Below are 13,306 nucleotides of genomic sequence, written 5' to 3'. Positions count from 1 at the left end.
ATGCCCTGGTCTGCAGTCACGATCATCTGACCTTGTTCTTAACGCTGGTGTCTGGGCTGGAGTTCATCCGCTTTGACTTGGACCTGGTGAGTGTTTGATCTATTCTCTTGGCTCTGGGAGGGCAGGAATGTGGAGCAGGGGGAGTCCTGAGTGGAACAGGTCCCACTGCTTGGTCCAGGGTGGACCTTCTTGTTGATTTTCAGCTGAAAACATGACACTGATGCTTTTAGGAAAGACTTTTAGGTCTTTGGGGATCCAGCAATGGGATTTATTCCTGTTGCTCAGTTATTCCTCTGCACTGTTCAGAAGAGAAACAAAGGAGCTGCGGGGCAGATTGGTGGGAATAAGGAGTTGAGCTTTATGAGTGTGGTACAAAGGGCATGCTGGTATCCCTCCAGGAAACACAAAAGCACTGCATAACCCTCGGTGTCATAGTGGAACCGATGTTCCAAGGGGGTGGCATTTTGCCTCCAGCTGTGCTGATACTGATGACTTGGAGCCTGACTCACCCTGTGCTCTCTTCCCTGCAGGATGCTCCATACCTGGATCTGGCCCCATACATGCCAGATTACTACAAGCCTCAGTACCTGCTGGACTTCGAGGACCGCCTGCCCAGCTCAGTGCACGGCTCCGACAGCCTGTCCCTCAACTCCTTCAACTCAGTCACTTCCACCAACCTGGAGTGGGACGACAGCGCCATCGCTCCATCCAGCGAAGGTCAGCGGGGTTGGGGGATGCTGCAGGTAGGGCTGTGTGCTCCCACATCCCCTTGGCATGAGCTGCTGGACCAGATGAGGCACTGAATGAGGTACCAGATGGGTGGGAAGAGACCAAAACAGCCTTAAGTCCTTGGGAGACAGGACAATGGGGAATGGTTTTAAACTTAAAGAGAGGAAATTTAGATTGGATATTAGGAAGAAATTCTTCCCTGTGAGGGTGCTGAGGCACTGGTGCAGCTTGCCCAGCACAGCTGCAGCTGCCCCATCCCTAGAAGTGTTCATGGCCAGGTTGGATGAGGCTTAGAGCAACCTGGTCTAGTGGAAGGTGCCCCTGCCCGTGGCAGGGGTGCAACAAGATGAGCTTTAAGGTCATTCCCAACTCAAGCCATTCTGGGATGATTCTATGATGACAGCCCATTCGCCTCAGAGGCAAAGGACTTTCCCTGCCAGTCACCCCAGACCTCATTCCTATGGAATGAAGGCCATGCCTGTATCTGAATGTGGCTGCCAAGTCAGAGCAGGTACAGAGGCCTGCAGCGGAACTTTTTTAATTGGCTATTTCACAGTCTGGAGACCCAGGGGTGCTGGAGGTGATGGGGAATAGTTTCCAGTGTCTTCTCCATGTCTGAAGTCTGAGGGAAGGGCAGACAGTGGTCACAGAGGTGCTGTTTTTTCCTCTTTATACATCTTGAGCAGCCTGATAAATTGTCATATACCCCCTTATCCCTACCAGAGAGGCTCGATGTTGTTCCTGATGAACCAGAAGACATGTATCTCATGCCTGCTCCTTTATCCCGCCGTGGGCTGGAGCAGGGAGCTCCTATCCCATGTTCATGTCAGGGAGCAGCTCTGGTGCTGCTGTTCCTAATCCAAAACGCATTGGCCCTGTTCCTTCTTTGATGTCAGTTTGAGCAAAGGGGATTCTGGAACAGAGTTGGAATGGAACAGGAATGGAACAGAATGGAAGGGAATGGAATGAACTGTTAGCTGAATGCAGTCAATTCAGGACCGAGCCTGCACACAGCTAGGTTCCCTCTGACGTGAGGATCACAGCTACCTTTTATGTGCGAGGCAGAACCTGCACATATCAAAGATGCTGAGAAGGAACAGCCTGGGATGGGCATTTAGAGTCGTTTTAGTAAAGGACTTGGAAGCACAGCATTGTTTTGGGCTCACCCACAACACCTACCCTTGTGAAAGGGTTTGCTTTTGAGGACTCATGCCAAATCTCCAGTGACCCAGGTGAGCTGGAGACAGCATGAGGGGCCTAAAAATAAAAACCACAGGAAGGAGGTTCTCTGGCCCCAGAGATTTGGCATAAGCAGCTGTTTTGATGCTTGCTGCACCCCTGGGCTTGTACTCCTGCTCCTCCCTCAGCAGAGCATGTTTTGGTGCCAGACATCTCCTGCCTGTCCCTATTCACTGGGTGTCTCTTGTGTTTCGCTGTGCTCTCCAACCCATCTGGTGGATGGCAGCTTAATGCTTGAGAGAAGAGGGTTTGGAGCAGAGATCCAGGAGATTTTGGAGCTAGATTTTGGGTATGGCATCATCTCAGGTTGTTCCATGTGTCCAGGCAGTGGTTGTGATCTGTGTCTCAGTTTCCCCATGCACAAAGGGGTTTGGTGCTGGTGTAGGAATACTGGACCGGGACCCAGGAGAGCAGGAATTGCTGCTGCTTCTCTGGCATGGAGGAATTTAACTCCAATAATTGTTTCCCTGCTCATCATTTCACCACGAGGATCTCTCTGAGAGTGTAGGTGGAGTTGGGGATTTTTAGAATCAGAGGACAAGGTTTTCCCTTTAGCAGAGCCCTGGCTTTGCAAGCATTCATGAGTCAAACATCACAGTGTCTATGTGAGGTGGGGAAACTGAGGAACAGAGTCATTAATTTGCTTCCCAGAGAGGCTCAAGCCCTGGATGACACCGTTTTTCTGGTTTGTCATGGTCCCGTTGCAGCTCCCAGCCATCCAGCCATCACAGCCATCCAGCAGGAACAACCATTAGTGCTGCTGATTTCCATTCACATCCATGTTCCCTGACTGTTTTCTCATGCATTTCAGATACCAGTGGGCTATTGTTTTGTTTCTCCCCCATTCCCATCTCCCTCCCCAAATCCCCCTCACGCTCTCCCCTTTCCCCCCTTTCCCTCCCCACTACTTGTATTTCTAATCCTGAGTTTTATCCCTCGTTTTTGTAGATTATGATTTTGGAGATGTCTTTCCAGCAATGCAGACCATGCCCAGCAGAGACTGGGAAGGTGGGACACACTCATCTCTTACAACATTTTGGTTTTCTCTCTGCATTGCTGCCACCTGAGCTTGCTGCATGCTCCCATGTTCATTTCTTTAAAAACCAACTGCCCCATCTTGATGGAATTCAGCCCAGGCAGAAAGGAGTGGAAAAGATCCCCCAAGGTGGGAGGTTGTGTGTCTCACCTGTGAGGCCACGGGCAGAGCTTTCCCCAGCTCCTGCTGTATGCCAGGACACTCACCTAGTCATGTATCCTGGAGCCAAGGGATGTTTACCTGCAGCCAACGATGCTTCCATGTCTTTCAGACATGCCTGTCCCAGCACTTGGTGTGGCCAACACAAGGCTGGAGTTTTTTAGACCAGGTCCCAGAATAAAAGCCGGAAAACTGCTCCCACTGCAAAGCTGGCAGCAGGAACCAGCATGCATCCAAAATGTGGGATGTGCCAGCTGCCCTCATGCCATTGATTTCCTCTTTGGGGTAAAGCATGCAGGGTGCTGATCAGAACACTGATCCACCATCACTGACTTCCTGAAAGCCCTGGAAAACAGCTGAATTAATTCTGCTGCCTTTAATTTTGGACTTTTCGCAGGGATTAATCTGGGAGGTTTTGTTTTCCCTGGACCCTGTTCTCCTGTATCAAAGCATTTCCCATGAAGCCTCAACATCCAACATGTGGCCATGCTCAGCTTGGGTCACTGCACTGACTTATTTTATCACTTTTAAAGCCAACTTGTCAGCTGTGTCTGGCTTTTATGGACAAGAGCATGTGCCCAGGTTAGAGGCACTTGTTCTTCTGCCACATGCAGCCCCTGTGCATATCCTCTCCAGGTCACGGGAGCAGGGCTCTCTCTGCTTTACCCCCAGAGGAAATACACCCACACTCCATCCTGTGCAGCTCAGAGCTGGATGGAACCTTGGATCCAAATTGCCTTGGCCAGTACCACCTGAATGTTTGGGGAAGCCTGCCTGAATTCCATGTGGATTGCTCTTGGGCTCTAACACGCTCCCTCTCATCTTTCTTACCCCACACGCAGGGATGTCACAGGCATAGTTTAACCTGTCCCTAAAGCTTGAGGGTACAAACCGTATTTCCAAACCCAACACCCAGCCAAGAACTCCACCATGGGTGTTGGGCAGAGGCTGGGAGAAGCCATGGGGTGCTGAGGGCAGATCACTCTGGATTTGTGGCCTGCACAGCTCCCATGTGCAGGTCCTGGTTGTGGAGCCATGCAGGTATGATCCACTGCCACTGCGGGATGAGTTTCCTTGGCACAGCCATTGTCACCGAACCCCTCACCAGGTCAGCTCACCGATGGATTCCTTGCTGTGGGGACACAGAGCAAGAAAGTTGGGCGGTTCCCCTTTTTCAGCAAATGCATTTTGGGATAAAATTCTGTTTTGGACAAAGATTCTTTTGTCTCGACAGAACCAGGAGGATTTAGGCCAAAAAAGTGACATCAGTGGTGCAGGTTAGAAGCTGGGGCTGAAATAGCTTTTAAATGTTTTCTTTTATTAATGGTTGGAATCAATGATCTTGGAGGTCTTTTCAACCTAAGTGATTCCATGAATTCCACTTTAAAGCAGACATTAAAAACCCAGCTCTTCCCTGGTAGAGCTCACACCCTCCCTGCTGCAGGGCAAACGTTTCGGCAGGAACAGAGTGATGTTTTGGAATCATCCAGCACAAACTGCCTGGATTGGATTTTTACAAGAGGTTTCATTTTCCTCCTCAAATCCTACACCCCCAAGTCAGTCTGCCAGGGCTGCGGTTCCCTTCCCAAGGGGTCTCTCTATCTGGCTTTGGAAGGGAATCATAGAATCATGGGATGGTTTGGGTTGGGAGGGACCTTAAAGATCATCTCATTCCAATCCCTTGCTGTGGGCAGAGACACCTTCCACTAGATATGGAAAAGTGCTGGAGAAGAAGAGAAAGGAATGGATAACCTTCCTTTAACCATGATTTTGAATGAGTAACTCTGAGCATGACTCCTGCAGCCCTTCTCCGCTGCTCCTTTTCCCTCTGAAGACTAACACAGGCCAAGCTGTTTGTGTTCCAACACGTCTGTCAGCCTGCTGTCCTCAGCCCCCCATGAATGCTGTGTCCCTTGCTCCACCACACTTCCAGCCCCCTGTGTGTGTCTTGTGCAAGTGGAGGGGCACAGCTGGCTCTGTGAGGATTGCTGCTCTGTGAGCTGGCTCTGTGTCTGCCCTTCAGCTGAGCAAGCACCTTCCCATGATCCCTTGGCAGGGGAGAAGCAGCAGCCTCATTGCTTGCTGTCATCTTGCTGTGGTATACCATGGCCCCAAAAACACTCAAATTCCTTCCCAAGGACACTACTTGTACTCCTCAATCTGGCTGCTGTCTCCTGGGTGACTGAGCTGTTGTTTCCAGGCATTATCTAAATTGCAGTGAGTGCAAAGCACAGCAGAGTGCTGGCTCTCACACTGACCTCCCTGTCCCTCCTCGCAAAGAGCTGCTGGTTACCGCACGCAGCGTGGTGACCATGCAGTGCCCTGAGCCCCCAGCACGCAGCTTGCCATCATCTAACTTGATCCAGGTGCCCAAGCTGACATTAATCCACTCTTTGCTTCTTGTGTTTGCAGATGGAGACCTCACAGACACGCTTAGCTGCCCATGCTCCACCACCTCAGAGGCCAATGGCAGCAAGGCCTCCGTGAAGAGCCCGACGCAGCGCTACAACCCCTTCAACGAGGAGAAGGCTGATGCACCATCCTCCACCGAGACCACACCAGTGCACACAGCTTCCCGGGAGAAGGCGGAAGCCACCCCTGAAGGAACGGACCAGTCCGAGAGCTGCACGGAGCTGGAAGTCATCAGGTAGGGACAGAGCTGCTTGGCCTGGAAAGAGGTGGCAGATGTTGAGGATGTGCCACCCTTTCTAACCCAGCAGAGACTGTGCCTGTGCTGTAGCCTTTATACAGTCATGAGAAAGTGGTTTTGTACCTTGAGACCCCAATGAATGCTTCCTAGGTGTCACAGCTAGTCCTATGAGTCTGTACTGGTCTTGGGTCCCTTGTGCTACCTTGACATCAACACCTTTGCCTGACAGTGCGTTAGAGGGCTCAGAGGAAGCCGTGAGCTTTCTCCAGCTGGTGGCAGGTTTGCAGCAGCTCTGGATATCGGATCTTCTTTCCTGTCCCATCCTTCCTTCTGTTTGTCAGAGCTGTGGCTAAACCTGTCACAGGAGATGCCTCTGCAGAGCTGCTGGCCAGCGTTTGACTCTTGTAGAGGATATCCCCAGGGTTCCCTCGGAGCTCTGAACCCAGGCAAAGAGCTTGAGGCTTTGTCTGCTCACACCCAGGGATGGGGACACACCAAAACCCACCCAGCAGGCCTGTGCTGTGTTCCCGTGCCCAGTTTTTCCTGGGAGGAGCAGAGGAGCTGGATTACATGGCACCTGGCGCGGCAGGCACAGGAAGGTGGAGCATCATGCTCACTTCCCAAACCAGGGTGACCTGGCTGCAGTTTGGGTGCCCTGGGTGGCCTGGACACTTCTGCAGCCGGCAGCCCGGTGTGCCACTTGGCGGGAACAGGCTCCAGCCTGCATCTCCCTCTTCTGGCAGGCAGGGACACGGCGTTCCCACCTCTAGAAACCTTCTCCCTTCCCACCTTCTTGCTCTTACCCAGGGATTTCTCCCATGTCACTTCAGCTCCACATCCATTTGTCATCCCTTTGCAGCCAAAGGAAGCCCAAGGTGCAGTGTCCAGCAGTGACACCTCTTCTTTTCGGGATAGATAGGAAAAAGTGTCCATACCTCGTGTCTCCTGAATCCTGGCATGGAGACAGGGACTCTACTTGACTGCACATCGATAGAAGAATTTCTCTGCAATAGGGAAAATTTGCCAAGGAATGTTGTTGGGAAAGGGTGGGAGCCCTCTCTGTATTGCAGAGGCTAAGCAGGCGTAGGTGTGCAATGTCTGTGTTGTCTCTTACCGTGCAGGTTGGCCAAGAAGAAGAAAACAGGCAAGAAGAAGAAGAAGTCTGAGGAGGCAGCGAACACCACCGTGCCCGCAGCGCCCGAGGCCCAGCAGGCCAGCGGGGACAGCGGTGTCAACGGGCTGAGCGACAGAGAGGACTCCCAGAGGGAGGAGGGTCCCACTGCCCCCCATGGGCCAGAGGAGGGCGGCGAGCGTGCGGCCCTCAGCCAGCTGGCTCTGCGCATCCCTGAGATGAAGGACACATCCATGGAGAGGGTTGGGCAGCCCCTGAGCAAGGTCATGGATAGGCTCAATGGGCAGCTCGACCCCGGGAGCTGGCATGTCCCCCTAGAGCCTCCCGGGCAGTCCTTTCGGACCGGCACGCCAGGGGAGACCCCGGATGGATCGTCCTCTGGCGACTTTAGCGAGGGGATTTCAGCCCCCATGGACTTCTACCGATTTACCGTCGAGAGTCCAAACGCTGCTGCACCAAGTGGTGGCCACAATGACCCTCCAGGGCCTGGCCAACCGCCACATGTTTCTGGTAGCCCTGAGGCTCCTGAAGAAGAAGAAGAAAGCAGAGAGGGAGAAGCAGTTGGGGCAGTAGAGGAGTCTGGGAGGGCAAGTGATGAACCCCAAACCGGCCAGACAGAAACCACCAACCCCCAGGGTCTCTGTGAGCCCAAGAAGGAGCAGCCCAGCCCTTCCCTAAGCAGCACTGAGGACTCTGGGGTGGAGGAAGGGCAGGGGAGCCCCTCGGAGCTGACCCATCCCTCCGAGTTCAGGTGAGGATGGGTTTGCTCAGCAGGGAGAGCATCTTGCAAACAATCTTGAGCTCAAGCTGGTGCTTTTCCCTTTGTCCTTGGTTTGGGGGACAAAGCCCATCCTTTTCCAGGATGAAGAGGAGGCACAAGGACTCAGGAGAAGAAGATCTTGGGGGGGCTAACAAGTGCCCAAATCACGGACATGTTCAATAAGGAAGGGGATTGCCCTTCCTGGACTCATACAGCCCCATGTCTGTGTCCATCCTCTGCTGTCTCTCTCCACAGGGTGGATAACAACCATCTCCTCCTGTTGATGATCCATGTCTTCCGGGAGAACGAGGAACAGTTGTTCAGGGTAAGGTGATCATCGTCAATCAGAGGGGCAGCTCTGTGCCTGCATCAGGCCAGGGCTGAGAGCTCTTTTCTCCTCATGCAGATGATCCGAATGAGCACTGGGCACATGGAAGGGAACCTGCAGCTGATCTATGTCCTGCTGACTGATTGCTACGTGTACCTGATCCGGAAAGGTATCACATCCCGCCAGCCTCTGGGCTCAGCAGCAGGGAGGGAGGCTTGCTTCATCCATGGCTTGTCCATGGATTAGGCCACCATGGTTCACCGCCTTCACTGCCAGCTCCTGCCAGTTCCCTTGTGTCTCCTGGTGTGGTGGCAGTCACAGTAGGGAGCTCAGGTTTTGTGCCCCAAGAAGCCCTGGGACATGTGTCCTGTGGCTCTGTTGCTGCCTGGGACACAGCTTAGTCTGCAGGCCCATTGCTGCTGCTGCAAAGGGGATCGTGTGCCCCCCCACCATGTGGCTCTTTGTGTCTGTGCCAGGGGCAGCGGAGAAGCCATACATGGTGGAGGAGGCTGTGTCCTACAACGAGCTGGATTACATCTCGGTGAGTGCAACCTGGGCCTGGTCAGCCCTCCTGGGGAAGGCAGGAGATGAGCAGGGATTGGTCCTTGCCTCTCTGAGGGGTGAGGGTGCCAGGAACGTCATGGTAGGGTGGTTTTGTGTCCATGTGGAGTGTTTTGGCCAGTGAATCTTTGAGACTGGGAGAGTTGGAAGCGATCCCTCTACAAAGCCACCTCTGTGGGTGCTGACCTTGCTTCTGTCTTCACATGGGCAGTGGAGTGACCACTGACCTGCTCTCTGGGGCTGGAGGCCAGGTTCAGCTCTGCTCCATTGCCCCTCATGCCGTGCCTGGCTTCCTTACCTGGTCCTGTGTGGCACAGGTTGGGCTGGATCAGCAGACAGTGACCCTGGTGTGCACCAATCGGAGGAAGCAGTTCCTGCTTGACACCGCCGACGTGGCTCTCACGGAGTAAGCAGGGAGCGGGTGGTGAACCAGGGCATGGGACCTCTGGCCAGCACCTTGAACTTGGGGAATGCAGGAGACTGTAGTGACAGCACTTCACAACAGAGGCTGCCACCAGTTGGAGTTTGGGTGTCGGTTTGATGCCACCAGCTGAACCCTGTAGGCAGCTGGGAATGCCTTGAGCATGGATACACCCAAAGTATCTTCCCTGGATAGACACAGCAGCAGTCACCCCATCCCTCAGGCTGAGCCTGGGGGCTCTGAGCAAGGAAGACTTGTGTCACTTGGGCAGAGTAGGGACAAGCTCTTGAGGTCCAAGGCAATTCCCCAGGTCTCTACATGTCGTCAGCTCAGGGAGGTGACCATCAGGTCATATGGGATCTGTGTTGGGATGAGTGTCCACCTCCCAGTCTCACCCAGCTCCTTCCTGGAGTTCAGACTTTGCAACCCCCTGTCACCTTTGGTCTGTAGGTTGATTTTGGGACCCTTTGGTCTGAAGACTAGAGGCCCACAGTGAAGGGGAGCCCCTTGGGCACCAGAGTGACATGAGGGAGATAAAGGGCTATTTGCGCTGGCCTTGTCAGAGATCCCTATCTCCCTCACAGGTTCTTCCTGGTCTCTTTGAAGTCAGCCATGATCAAAGGGTGCCGGGAGCCCCCGTACCCCAGTATCCTCACAGATGCCACCATGGAAAAACTGGCACTTGCAAAGTTCGTGGCCCAGGAGTCCAAGTGTGAGGTGAGTTTGGGTATCGCCACCATCACCGCAGGTGCTGAAGGCTCATGGGAGACTCCCTTGACTTCTCTGGATTCTCACAGGCCTGCGATGTGGTTGTGCGTTTCTATGGCCTTGTGCATTGGGAAGATCCCATGGATGAGGTGCTGGGACCTGCCAACAACAGCTACTCCTCCACTGAAAATGCAGTCACCAAGGACGGCATCCTGCACTATAAGGCAGGGACCTCCTACCTGGGCAAGGAGCAGTGGAAGACCTGCTTTGTGGTGCTCAGGTGGGCACTGGGGCCGTAGGTCAGGGTTGGGGTCAGCCAGGGCTTGTCAAAGAAGGTGCTGGGAGCAGTTTGCTGCATAGGAGGTGGAGAGGGCCCATTTTGTCACCTTGAGGGCTAAAGCCACCACTTGCAGGTACTCAGCAGCAGGAACATGACCCGACGGGGCTGTGTGGGTGGAGGGCAGGGCAAGGGTGGCCATGGGACCGAAAGCAAAGGGATACCAGAGCCAAGCTGACTCCAGTTACCCCCTCTCTCATCTTCCCAAATGGCAGCAATGGGATCTTGTACCAGTACCCAGACCGCACGGACGTCACCCCTCTGCTCTCCATCAACATGGGGTAAGTGGCAGGTAGGACATAGCACCTAGACTTGGTGGGGATCTCGGGAACAGGAGCTCCTTGGGATGCCCAGGGAAGTGTTTTGGGGTGGATGATGACCTAGTCTGTGCTGCAGGACTCCCTGCTTGCTCCTGGCTGGGGACAGGTGCCCATTTAGCTGGAGATGGCCTCATTTCTTCCTGTTTGTGGACACCAAGCCCACCCTTGGATGAGGAATTGGCCTCTGAAGGGTGACATACTACTCTAAGAGTAGTGCTGGAAGACTCACTGCACTCAGCTCCAGCTCTCCTGTGATGTGAATAGCTGGAGGCCGTCCTTGGAGCAATCCCAGGGGATGTCACCGATGGGAAATGGTGCTTGTGGGGAAGAGGGCTGAGGTGCTGTGCAGGGAGGGCAGTCAGAGGCTGTTTTCAGGCTAGTGCTGGCCCATCTGTCCCGCTCATCTCCATCCTTCCCCCTCTCTCCCAGCGGCGAGCAGTGCGGGGGATGTCGGCGCTCCAACACCACCGACCGGCCCCACTCCTTCCAGGTGATCCTGACGGACCGGCCCTCCCTGGAACTGAGCGCCGAGAATGAGGAAGACATGGCAGACTGGATGCAGTACTTCTGCCAGGCTGTCTCCAAAGGGGTGAGCCGGGGATAAGCCCCAGGTGTGGGTGTTTTGACCCCCTCCTTTGCCTGGAGCCCCTTTGGAGCTGCTGAAGGGAGTGGGGATGTCTGGCAGGGATGGGGCAGGTTTTAACTCCCCCTTTCCCCACCCCATGCAGGTGATCCCCCAGGGTGTTGCCCCAACACCTTGTGTTCCCTGCTGCCTTGTGCTGACGGATGAGAAGGCTTTCACCTGCCATGAGGACTGCCAGACCAGCTTCTTCCGCTCGCTGGGCACTGCAGAGCTGACGGACATCACCACTGTCTCCACGGAGGCTGGCAAGGAGTACTGTATCCTGGTGAGTGCAGGGCTTCAGGACTGGCTGGCACATGGCTGGGCGAGGATCTGCTGGTGACACCTGGCCTCTCTCTTGGTGTTTAGGAGTTTGCTCAGGACAGCAAGGAGTTCCTGCCCCCTTGGATCCTCTATTTTAGTTGCACTACGGAACTGGAGAGGTTCCTGTCGGCGCTGAACACCGCATGGAGGAACATCTACCAGGTGAGCGTGCAAGGGGTGCATTTGTCCCTGTAGGGTGAACCTAGCTTTTCCATGAAGGGCAGGAGAGCCATGGAGTTTCTCTGTGCCCGTATAACCTTGGGATGTTGAATTCAGAGCGTGGCTAGATGGACCATGAGCATCTAGGGCTGGTGAGGGGAGCAGGAGAAACCTATGTCAGCCCTGTCCCCTGTATTTATGAAACAGGTGACTTTCTCATGGGGGTCGGAGGTGGTTTACAGTGAGAAGCAGTTAGTGTTTGTTCCTCTCCTGATGCCTCACACCTGTGTTTCAGGTCGACCTCCTGCACAAGGCCATTCTGGATGCTTCTGTCAAGAAGAAGTGTGAGGACGCACAGAGCCTCATCAACAGCGCTTGGCAGCGCAGCGATAGCCTCTGCCGCGGGCGGGCAGAGCGGGACCCCTGGTGTTAACGCTGGCCAGGGCGGGGGACAGCTGACAGGGGCCCATTCTGGGGGAGCAGGGCCTGTATCCAGCTGCCTTGCAGCTAACTGGCACCCCAAACCCTCCTGCCATTGCTTGATCCCCACCAGGGACATGCCTGCAGCGTGGACCCCACACCCCGTGCCCACCGCGCGCTCTACCGAGCGGGGACAGCAGCGTGTCCCGGGGAGCAGCTGAATGCTTCACCACCTGCGCCTTCCTCCTCGTCCAGCTGCAACGGGGCAAATACTTTGCCTTTCACAGAGTAATATCCCACTAGTAGTGAGGGAGAGGGTGGGAGTGGGGTGGGCTGGGGTGAGCATCCCCCTGTGGCAGGGGGAGCGCAACTGAGGACTTGTTCATTTTAGAACAGGGTCGGGGCGTGGAGGGGGTGAGACGGGAACACTAAATCGCTACTGTGCATGTTTTGTTGCTCATACAATCACCAAGGATGGCACTGCTGCGCCGCCACCTTCTCCTGGACAGACCATCCAGGGCCTCTGGACATCATCACAGAACCACTCTGAGCCTGTCCATGAGACTTGTGGCTAAGGACGAAGGAAGAGGGCCAAAGATTTGGCCTTAAACATCCCAGCGTGGTTTTAGGAGAGCTCAGTAGCTGGTTTGAGGTTTGGACGCTGGCCCCGTGCGCTGGAGAGGAGAGATGGAGTCTCATGTTCTTCAGGTGTCCCGAGGGACGTTGTCTCATGGCTGCCACCAAACACGTCATCTTCTCGACTCACTGCATCCGAGGCCAGCAAGGACCCGTCGGCACTGGCGCTCCACAGCGAGCACTTTGGGGCACAGCCCCAGCTTTTAAATAATAATAACCCGGAGACCTTCTTATGTGATATATGTTCACGGGGCCTTTTTCTGGGAGGAAACGTACGTGACTGAATGTATATGTACATACATCTGCTTCCTTTCCCTCCTCCCCAAATAAATAGTCATAACTCAGCTTTGGCCCCATGACAGATTCTGGCCCCAGGGACTGCTGTTCCTGCTCCCCCTCTCATGTTGGATCCTGTGGAATTGCTCTGGGACAGGGAGAAGGGCATATTTGGATGGAGACAGGGGAGGACGTGCATCCCCAGCTCCTTGCTGGCCCCCAGCAGTGTTAACCCTGCGGTGGGGCATGTCCGCAGCTTCAGCTGAGAATTAACCCTCAGGACATGGGAGTCTGGATGCTCTGTCCCTGTTTATCCCTGTCTAGGGGATATTTCCAGCCTAGACGAGAAATAAACGGCGATGGGGCCAGCCCCCAGTATCACCCATCTTCCCCATGAACCCTACCTCCCTTTTTGGGATCGCAAGGAGGGGTTTGAGAGGAATATCGGGGATAGGGCAGCCGCTGGGAGGGAGGAGCTTGGGATTTGGG

The 13,306-nt window shown here is 54.5% G+C and overlaps 1 protein-coding gene across 1 annotated transcript in view; it reads left to right on the top strand.

Moving 5' to 3' along the window:
• The window catches only part of PLEKHM2 (pleckstrin homology domain containing, family M (with RUN domain) member 2), a gene marked incomplete at its 5' end in the record, with an annotated part of 14,390 nt that extends 2,133 nt beyond the window's left edge, over positions 1–12,257 (top strand). Inside the window, 16 exons of the mRNA XM_009074986.1 lie at positions 1–86; positions 531–717; positions 2,917–2,976; positions 5,576–5,810; positions 6,935–7,696; positions 7,961–8,030; positions 8,112–8,202; positions 8,510–8,574; positions 8,912–9,000; positions 9,600–9,732; positions 9,813–10,003; positions 10,276–10,341; positions 10,810–10,969; positions 11,109–11,288; positions 11,372–11,488; positions 11,781–12,257. The exon at positions 1–86 is cut by the window's left edge and continues 1 nt beyond it. Of these exons, the coding sequence (XP_009073234.1) occupies positions 1–86; positions 531–717; positions 2,917–2,976; positions 5,576–5,810; positions 6,935–7,696; positions 7,961–8,030; positions 8,112–8,202; positions 8,510–8,574; positions 8,912–9,000; positions 9,600–9,732; positions 9,813–10,003; positions 10,276–10,341; positions 10,810–10,969; positions 11,109–11,288; positions 11,372–11,488; positions 11,781–11,918 (2,630 nt within the window). The remainder of the gene's footprint in view (positions 87–530; positions 718–2,916; positions 2,977–5,575; positions 5,811–6,934; positions 7,697–7,960; positions 8,031–8,111; positions 8,203–8,509; positions 8,575–8,911; positions 9,001–9,599; positions 9,733–9,812; positions 10,004–10,275; positions 10,342–10,809; positions 10,970–11,108; positions 11,289–11,371; positions 11,489–11,780) is intronic.
• Between the last annotated feature and the right edge of the window lie 1,049 nt (positions 12,258–13,306).

The sequence above is a fragment of the Acanthisitta chloris genome, unplaced genomic scaffold, assembly GCF_000695815.1.
Source record: "Acanthisitta chloris isolate BGI_N310 unplaced genomic scaffold, ASM69581v1 scaffold23625, whole genome shotgun sequence".
Classification (NCBI taxonomy): Eukaryota; Metazoa; Chordata; class Aves; order Passeriformes; family Acanthisittidae; genus Acanthisitta; species Acanthisitta chloris.
Note: the sequence above shows the minus strand (reverse complement) of the source record. Positions and strands in the feature narration are given on the sequence as shown.